Below are 10,782 nucleotides of genomic sequence, written 5' to 3' on the forward strand. Positions count from 1 at the left end.
TGGTTCCCCTATTAAAAATTTCCGACTGACAAAACACATTTCAATTTTTTTTTGCGTTTGCCTAATTTACAAAAAATGATTAAAAATGATTAACAAAGTTTATCAAAGAATAGTTGTAAAATTACAACTTTTTTATTAAACATCATCTAAGTATTGCGTAAAAATTTTGTTGAATGACAAAAATTATTTTACCTACCTATTTAATTAAAGTGGTTTAGTGACGATTAATAATTAAAAAAAATAAATTTATTTTTATCAAAGTGATTTATTAGTTCAATAAAATAAAAGAAAAAAATATTACCCCGAATTTTTAATGCATTCACAAATAAATTTAATTGGCTTCAGCTCTAGTAACACTGGCACAGTTTAATTTGACATTTTCATTCTGTCAGATAGTGTAAAATTTGAACCGATAAACGTATTTTGTGTTCACGAATTAAAATGCAAAAATATGAGAAATTCGAAAAGATCGGCGAAGGGACGTACGGAACAGTATTCAAAGCGAAGAATAGAGAAACGCACGAGATAGTCGCGCTGAAAAGAGTGCGACTGGACGACGATGACGAGGGAGTCCCATCGTCAGCCCTCAGAGAAATCTGCCTTTTGAAAGAACTAAAACACAAAAACATCGTAAGACTCTACGATGTATTACACAGCGATAAAAAATTAACACTTGTCTTCGAACATTGCGACCAGGACTTGAAGAAATACTTTGACAGCCTCAACGGGGAAATTGATTTGGATGTAGTCCAGTCTTTCATGTATCAACTGTTACGAGGGCTAGCGTTCTGTCACAGTCACAATGTATTACACAGAGATTTAAAACCGCAGAATCTACTAATAAATAAGAATGGAGAATTAAAACTTGCCGACTTCGGCTTAGCAAGAGCATTTGGCATCCCTGTGAAGTGCTATTCGGCAGAAGTGGTCACCTTGTGGTATAGACCGCCCGATGTTTTGTTTGGCGCCAAGCTATATACCACCAGTATTGATATGTGGTCGGCAGGATGTATATTTGCAGAATTAGCTAATGCGGGCCGACCTCTTTTCCCGGGATCGGATGTTGATGATCAACTCAAAAGAATTTTTAAACTATTAGGTTGGTATTGTTGTTTTCATGTATATCAAAATCATCCCCTCACAGCCAAAATTCATACTTCACCCTGTAACTTAAGCATCAGAGGCAAGCACAATATTGCGTCACTGTCCTTAGTCCCGATATGTGAGACCTGCGGCATGTAGATCGCTCTTGTAGCACCACAGTAGTGTGAGGAAGGGTCGGCGAATTCCTACTATTTGTCGCTTTTGCATTACTTTATGCTCAAAACCTACAGAAGGCAACAGTTCAAACAAAAATACAATGTGTTCTAATACAGAATTGCCCACAGGAGGTGGACAGGTCGTTTGGTTTATATCGCTAGAGGCTTGATCGGGGGGCGAGACCACTGAGTCCACTTGCCTATCTTTTTTCTTATTGGTTCCATCATCAGGCAAATTTTTCACTACTTCGATACTAACATGAGCAGTACGGTAGCGTCTGATGTTTGTATGCCTTGAGTAATGTCTTGTAAACCCCTTGCGAATTTCATGCTTCACTACTGTGTCTCTTATTGGCTTTCTCATTAGCTTAACAAATTCATAATATATAATTTATTTTTTACAAGAAAAAGTGATTGTTAAACGATTGTTTAATATGACAGACAGCAGCATGTTCCCCCACAAAGGGGGGGCTGACAGGGCTCTAGCCTGGGGGCCCAAGCTAAGGAAGGGTGAATCGACCTGATAAGTGCTTTAAACACACATCACAAATTCTCTCAAATAGTAAAAAAAGTCGCCTGCGGCACTATTTATCTTTAATTATTATAATTTAAAAATCGCATTGATTTCAATTAATAAAAACGTACACATTAATTACAGGTACGCCAACCGAAGAAACATGGTCAGGAATTACACAATTGCCCGACTATAAACCATTTCCAATCTACCACCCGAGTATGAGTTTCTCTCAGGTTGTCCCGAAGCTGTCTACCAGAGGACGGGACCTTTTACAGCACCTGTTAGTCTGTAATCCAATACATCGAATTTCCGCAGATGAAGCCATGGCCCATGGCTACTTTGCAGACCTTAATCCGACACTGAAGAATGATCGCTCTTAGGATACATTTTGTAATTTTGTATGCCATAATATAATTGCCTAGTCAAAAATAAATCCATTTCTTAAGATTTTTCTACATGTGTGTATGTAATATTGTCTTATTAAAAATATTAGATAATTTATTGTAAATGAGTTTGTACCAGTTTTCTGTACTGTTTTTTTGTACCACTACATATTCACGCAAATGCTAGCGATTTGTTGTGCATAATAATCAAAACTTTGGATATATCGGAGGTTGAAATCTCAATTAATGAACCAATTAAAGGGGAGTGTACTTTTACTAAGACATCTAGTGATATAATTCTTCTTCTTCTTCTTTCACCCTGTCACGACCCAGCATTGAGTCGGCCACGACGACGGAACCCTTGAGGCTGTGCCACAAGGATACGAAGTGTCGCACACTTTGGCGGCATCCGGAACATGTCCCAGCCACGTTAAATGTCTCTTCGTGATTACCACAATCACTGAAGGCTGCTGTGTCTGCTCACGAACTCGGGTGTTTGTAACGCGGTCGCACCACTTTACCCCTAAGATTCGGCGGAGATATCGATTCTTAAAGCTCAAAAGCTGAGACTTTTGAAGCTTAGTAAGATGCCATGTCTCACAGCCATACAGGAGCACAGGTTGCATGCACGAGTTGAACAAACGACATTTGGTCCTCACAGAATACAGTCTTGACCTCCAAGTTGGCTGAATGCATACCCATGCGGATTCCAAGCTCACTAGATATAACACCATGAAAATTTAATATAATAATTAATAATATTCCCTATGCTGATGAGGTAGTGTTATTAGCGGTAATTTACCATCAATCTTCGCTGACCACCAAAATGAACAACAAAATATTTAAGACGTGGGTTGACTGATAATGCTTTTGCAAAACTTTATGATCAGTAAGTGGTTAATACTACGTCCACATATTTATACAATAAGAACAAGCCAACAAAGAGGGTTGACTACATAAAATACCTTAGTTGCCATCTGCAGGAAGGCTGGATCTCAGACCATTAGATCAAAATCAGAATTGAGTTAGCAAAAAGCACTCAATTGTATCCATACTGGTCTATGTAGTCGAAAACTGGACATTAAAGGACCGGTTCATCAGAAAACTGGAGGATTTTGAGATGTGGCCTGATCACATTACCAATTAGAATGAGTCAAAAAGCCAAGAGAACTACCATCAAATGCAGAAAGACGGCATACTTTGGCCATATTTTTGAAATATTTGATTTCCTCCAGCTGATAATGTAAGGAAAGATAGAGAGCAGCAGAGGCGTAGGCTGAAGGAGATTCTCTTGGCTATGCAACTTCTGTAAGTGGCTCAATATCCAAGGTATTGGTGATTTGATATAGATTGGAGATGTAATGCAATTTGGTCGCCAATCTTTGACAGGAGACAATATCAAGAGAATTACTTACTTACAATAAATATCTAGTGATGTACATAACCCAAAATCTTTAAGAGGTTCACTATATTTGCAGGTAGTGTACAACAAATGGCATGTAATATTAAACGTCGATTTTATAGTGGTATAGTATTTCTGTTGTCTTAATTATTATATGTGATAATATTTTATGGAGTAGGTGTGAATCGACTACCGAAAACAATATGTAGTTAGTTACCTATTAAACCAATAAGAATTAGAGGTATTTTTATATGGTATCTAATAATATTATAAAATACAATAATCTTTACGGTTCCTTATGTTGCAATTATCCAACTTGGTTTAAAAATTCAATACGACGGATATCCATTCAGTTCTGAGGTACATGGTCAGAAAATAATGATTTTGTCACCTATCCTAATTAATTTATTATTGTGCAAAATTTACATTAATTTTCTCGTATTGTGATTTGGTTGTGACTGAATTTATTCCATTATTTTCTTTATGTGAAAAAGAAATATTCTGGTAAATTCATTTTGCAGTAAAATTTAGTTGTTATCAAAGATCTTGAAGAAACCTTCTATAGTCAAAATTATTTGGTTGTCATAATGTACAATATAATTATATTACTACGCTTATAATCGAGGTGGTGAGTGACATTTATTATAATTAATAAATGAGATAGGTGCAGTGTTGTTTTTTGCCAGATCTAGCATTTTTAATAGACACTTAGCTTGAAAAATACACATCTGGCATATAACGTTTAATGTAGCGTTTTTGTACACCGCAAGCAACAATTTTTTTTGAAAATCAATACGCCAGCCTCTTGTACCTACCTTATAATAACTTACCAATAAATAAATTATAACATACAATATTTAAGTTATGATTATTTTTCGGTTGCATACAACCAACTCACTTCGGAATTTATTCGTTGCAAAACAATAATTAATTCTTCTTCAATATGTTGCGTTATCCTAGTTTCTGGACATTTTTTAAATACAAGAAAATCTATCGTTTTTTTCTGTTAACCAACTCTTGTTGTTATCATATCTAGCATATTTTTTTCAATGGCAGTTGGCAACTCCTAATTTAGGAGAAATTTTCAAATCACCACATACCTATTTATGTGTGAAACAGGATTCAAACATGTAACTCCTTCGTATGAAAAGATATGAAGTATTTTATTTCCAACATTGCAGTATATCTCATGGACATGCAACCGTAATTAATTACAATGTTTTGGTTTGACTTGTCCTTCTTCAAACATTAAAAACATTAATAAACAGAGGAATATCAATATTTTTTCATGGAATAGTCATGAACAATCATTTGAGAATTTGATTCATTTACAGAAATATTGAAAATATTTATGTAGAACATATTACACAAGTCAATTTACTCAACTTGGTCACCGGTTCATGCTCAATCTTCAAAATCTCAATTATTATGCTATTACAAACAAAATTAAATAAAAATGTTTCATTTATGACTTCGAATAGGTATTATATTAGTTTTTTTCTTCTAATTTTGAATCAGTGAATTTCAAATAGACCCGGTGGTTCTAGTATGCATAATGGTTAATTAATACCGGTACATTTCAATGAAATATTTCTTGCTTATATTTAATTTTGTATCATGATACATATAAGCCTCAAAATGAAAACCCATTGTGATAAATATTGTATTAATAAAATCGTTGTTAGTGTTGGCATGATTAGTGTAATGGTGAAATAATGTAAAGCTTCCATTGATATAAAATTATAACACTGTACTGTAATTATGACAGGTAGATATTGGCGAACTGTAAGTTAGTGATTGTTTAAAATCGGTTACAGTAAATCAATCCACATCATAGAGAATTAATTATCCATTTCTTAGGATCCACGAATGTACCTGAGTACTGATGATGATTTGGATAGAAGTATATCCTATATCTTGAGACTTTTCTCTACAGCATGACACAATGTCTATTTCTCCATCTTTGTGCACACTGTCAGCCAATCTTTTGCGATCAATATGGAGAGTACTGTATCTTAATATATGACCTAACCATCTATGTCTGTATGTCCTTGAAATTTTGTTTTTCTAAAGTTGCAAATAAGGAAGCGTTTCTACTTATCTGCAGGGAAAGAATAAGAAATACATTTGTCACTGTTTTTCTGACTTACGAATACAAATGATCGCTGATTTATTGTTTGCCAGTTTTTGTCTTTCTTTGAAGGATAATTAATTTAAATTCTGTTTGACATTGCTTGATAGAAAACCTAATTTCAAGTTAAAGCCGCGTTGACACGATCCGAGTACGATCTGGTTACACTCGGACTGAGCCCACTTGTACGAGACAACTTCATACTAACTATTCATATACAAGCTAGCTCGGAAGAGGAAAATGCTATCCGAGTTCACTAAGAACGGACAACATCGTCCGTGTGCGCTGGAATTACCGGTTGCCACGATACGAGTAGCGTCTGAGTAGGTATCCGAGTGCGCTCGGTCCAAGTGTACTTGGATCGTGTCAACACGGCTTAAGTAATTTAAACAGAGACATGTATTTTCATAATACTCAAAATAAATGAACTCAAAATTTAAATATGTCTTTAATTATTTTATCTATTTGGACTTCGTCCTGGGTCACCTTATGTGGAACATACTGTTCGACGACGTTCTGTCCTTGCTACTGCTTCCGGGCTGCACGCTCGTTGCGTACGCCAATGACTTGCTCCTGCTTGTTGGGGCATCGAGCCAAGCGTGCCTTGAGCATGTAGCCTCGGACAGAATCCTTAATTGGGGGTTGCTGAACAAGCTTACCTTTGCCCCGAGTAAGACGGAAGCTGTCCTCCGGAGGGGAATTTCCCGAAATATAACTCGACGGCCATGCACGGTTCGTTTTGGCCAGACCTCAGTGCGTTTCTCCGAAAGGGTTATGTATCTGGGAGTAATTATTGATGTCAAGTTGTCTTTCGTCCACCACGCCAAGACGGCCGTTTCTAAGGCCAATTCGGCCTATCAGAGAATGACCCGAATAGTGGGCAGCAATTGGGGACTTAAGCCTAGAGCCCTTAACCCTTTAGCAGGCATAAGCCAATTCCGGTTACATGTGTAACCTCCTGCATTATTGGTCATATTTAAACCAAATCTGTATGAAACATCACCTGTATTGCTTAAAATGACTCTGCGGGAATGCGCACAGAGCATAAACGTAACCATGCGGAGTGAAGTTAACCGTAAGACAAATTATGACAGTTTGACGCTGCCGGCTACATTTGTATCCTGTGCTCATTCTCGCACGTGGCGCGGGCGCATTCTGTCATTTGTGTATTTTAAAAAGTGAATTTACACAAAGAAAAAGGTATGTCAAATCGTATTTTGAATATTTATGCACTATAAATAATATAAAATCATAACAGAGAGACATTATTTTATGCATTTTTCTTACTGTAAAGTTTGCTTGTATGAAAAATATCAAAAAAAAAATCGCGAGGCCAATGTTTGAAAAAACTTTTTATCTAATTTTAAGAATTTGGTTGCTGGGTGATGATTTCGACTACCTCATGGAATAACGCACTAACTCTAAATTATCAACTTTTCAGGAGAGCAAAAAAATCTGTAGCAAAAGCCGTTTATTGTGTGCAAATATTATTTTAATTATAATTTATATCATTAAATAGCGAATCATTTAAGCAGACAATCAACTTTCGCATGACATTAATTTAGGAAATAACACCCTAAATGTATTTTTCCACGTTAAGTTTGACAACTAAAATATTATATCTAGATTTGGTGTGATTTTCCCCGTTTATATTTTTTAGAGGGTGTGTTTAATATATATCTATACTTGGTGTGTTTTTAAATGTAATTATTTTTTTTTTCATAAAAAAAAGTTCCACATAACTTGAGATGGTGTTTTTTTCCATGCTAATTCTGAACGATAATCTTAAATATCTCGACTTAGCGAGATTTTTATTTTGAATTTTACGAGGAATGACCTACTATGTGCTCTTAGTGTTTTTTTATCTCGATGATGTTTGATTAAACCAAAAATATTTTTAGATATTCTGATGGAATATGAGGAGATTTTTTAATTAAACAATATTTTATCGCAATAAACTGTATTTTAACCATTCAGTCAGTTTCAAGTAATTATTTTACAGAACATAATAATATTATAGTAAGATAATTGCAAAAGGTACTAAATAAATATTTCACTCAACATAATAATGATTGATAGTATAAATTTAAAAAAATGATAGGATGTTCGTTACCTATATTATGTTACGTAAATTACTTTCCTTTATTTTGTTAACTGTCAATTCATGGTGGAACTGCATTGTATTGTTGTTTTTATTTAATAAAACGCAATTTTTTTTTTATAGTACTTATTCCACTTTTAATTAATATATTAGGACCGGTTTCGTCCGCTTCAGTGGGACATTTTCGACTGAGTCGACTTTCGACTTTCCGACTTTCTAGTCGAAAATGTCCCACTGAAGCGGACGAAACCGGTCCTAATATATTAATTAAAAGTGGAATAAGTACTATAAAAAAAAAATTGCGTTTTATTAAATAAAAACAACAATTACGTAAATTACGTTTGCCTTGCAGCATTGTCAAGTAAATAGGTACCTACATGGATAATTATTATAAACGTTATGTAAATCAATCTTCTTTTATATTAAGTGTGGGAAAACTATCAACGAACATACAACTGTATTCTTAAAATTAGATTTAAAATATGTAAAAATATTACTTATAAGACTTATACTTCTATGCAGCTACTTATTTCTATCGCACCTCGCTTAGCTGTTTGTAGATGCCAAAGATAACGATAGCCATCCTTGCTAACAATATCTGAAAGACTCATACTTCACTTTGTGACACAGTTAAAACTTTTTGTAAATCAAAGCATGCTGTAACAGTTGTAATGCAATTTTCTTTTGCACGATTTATATCACCCTGTTTCATCTCTCTCGAACGTTCTGTAAATAATAAATGTTGCTGATAATCACTTTCCAGTTATTGTTTCCGTTCCTGGTCAGACGAATTGTAAATAAAACACTTTTCACACATGTCCTTTTTAGGGCGAAAAAAGGAAAGGTTGAAATACGTGGAAAATATGTCTTTATATTGGCGTTCAGTAGCAATTGGAAACTGAAAATTTTTTGTTCCAAACCATATGCTATATTGGCGAAACATTTTCACCATATTCAAATTCTCGTCTAAATATTCTTTTTGGGTATTTTTTCTAACTTTTTTAGGAAAAATATTATTAATATGTTCAATTACACTATTATTTGTTGCTTCATTGAGTGCATGAGGACGGTTGTTGCCTACCTCGACTATCCAATAGCAATTCTGACTCTTCATTTTTTTTTAAAGCACTAACCACCCACATATTTGAAATTGAAAGTGTTTGTAAAAACATGGTTTTACACACTTTTATTAGGTATATTGCGTTATTACATGGCAAATTATAAATAAGTGCTTTTGAACGTCTTCAAGAAGCTGGTAGTTTTTGGGTTTTCTTTTGCACTGACTTGACATATCGTAAGATGTAATCCCATTGTCTTTCATGATTGGCAATCATCCAAAATGAATCAAAACTAACTTGACGTTCGGATTCACTCATTTTTGGAGCACATTTGAATCGGCAAGAATTTTTACACGGTGCTTCCATGGTATTCAAATATTCTAATATTCATTGAAATATTCTTCACCCGAATTGAATACTTTTTTGACTTTCTTCCTTTTCCACAAGTCTTAAATCAAAGCTCTCTTCTTTTTCTCGATTCAGGTGCGTCAATGGTGGAAATACTCTGTACAGATGCACTAGGCAAGGACATCGTCATGTCTGGTGATGTGTTGTCTACAAGTGCATTTGTATCTAAAGGTGGCAAAGTACTCAGACAGAAGTATAATGTTATTATGCTCTGAAGTAGAGCCATATATTTAATTCTGTGTAAGATCTGCTGAAGATTTCGTAATTTTTTCGATCAAATCAATTATTCCCAAATCTCCTCCAAATGTTTGTCTCATATCTGGCATACTGAAAGAACAGCTAAAACCCGATAATCCAGGATCACTAGAAGTGTTATTGGAATTTGATATGTATTCGGAGTCTTCAGATGGGGTAAAATCAACCTGATTATCATCGTAGACTATGCAATTTTTGACTACCATATTTATCATAAAGGTATAGTAAAAAGTATTGTCAATACATATGCAAAAATAGGCAAGTATTACCTTACCTACTTATTACAAGTCGTCATGGAATCGATACAAAAAGAATAATTAATGTAGATTGTAAATTAGAAACTAATGGTGCAAATAAGCATTTACACGATGCTTGCTAATGATAAGAAGACGTTATAGTTTATATTACGAGACAAAGAATATTATAAACATTGAAAATCCTGTAGGAGCCAATAGTACCGACAGAATATTTACGGTTGAATCATTTATAATTATAACCTATAAATGTGTTGTCTGCTTCGGTCGATAGTATTAATATTAAAATTATTCACTTGTTCACAATAAAAAAAATATTACAACTTTACTCTCACAAAAGCAATTAGCGATAATGAAAGTAGGTGCGATTCATCATAAAGGATAATGATTTTTCAATACAGTGTTGTTCTATGTTGATAAAGGCGAGAGTTGAAGGTGAACGTTGAATTAGTGTCATATTCCACAGTGAAATCATAGTTTAATGATACACTAAAACAATTTGTGTAGGGACCATGTATATTTTTTCTGAGTAATATCACACCAAGTCGGCTTTGTGTCATATTCAGTGTCACATAAAAATTAATAACAATAACTTGTGATACTAACTACAGGTGGATTATTATTCCATGTTATTTAAGATATTACAAAAAATAATATATATAATCATAACTCTACTTACGAGAATTGTTTTAAACACTGTTTTGGGTGTTTTTCGAAAAAAAATTAAAAAAAAAAAAATGGCTGGTGTGGTATTTTTTTCTATGCAACAATAGCTCAAAAACATAAAACACACTATTTTGAATTGGTGTGTTATTCCGTGAGGTAGTCGATTTGTATCATTTAAAAATATGATTATAATTAATAAAAAAAATATGTAGATGCACAAAAATTTATGCTTCACTTGTTATGTGGTTGCACCACTGCAGAGATCCGAGGACGTTTCTTAACAGAAGACTGTAAGCATCATTGTGTAGAAAACCGCAAATGCGGCATGGCAGGCAAGATGGACGGCCT

The 10,782-nt window shown here is 34.2% G+C and overlaps 1 protein-coding gene across 1 annotated transcript; it reads left to right on the plus strand.

The window, feature by feature from the left end:
* The first annotated feature begins 361 nt into the window (after nucleotides 1-361).
* Cdk5 (Cyclin-dependent kinase 5) lies at nucleotides 362-2,982 on the plus strand. The gene is made up of 2 exons (XM_085943807.1): nucleotides 362-1,099; nucleotides 1,918-2,982. Exons 1-2 carry the CDS (start codon nucleotides 442-444, stop codon nucleotides 2,154-2,156), a joined length of 897 nt encoding a protein of 298 aa, XP_085799933.1. The 5' UTR covers nucleotides 362-441; the 3' UTR covers nucleotides 2,157-2,982.
* The last annotated feature ends 7,800 nt before the right edge of the window (nucleotides 2,983-10,782 follow it).

The sequence above is a fragment of the Rhyacophila brunnea genome, unplaced genomic scaffold (genome assembly GCF_057557595.1).
Source record: "Rhyacophila brunnea isolate RB1 unplaced genomic scaffold, BYU_Rbru_1.0 scaffold_16, whole genome shotgun sequence".
NCBI lineage: Eukaryota > Metazoa > Arthropoda > Insecta > Trichoptera > Rhyacophilidae > Rhyacophila > Rhyacophila brunnea.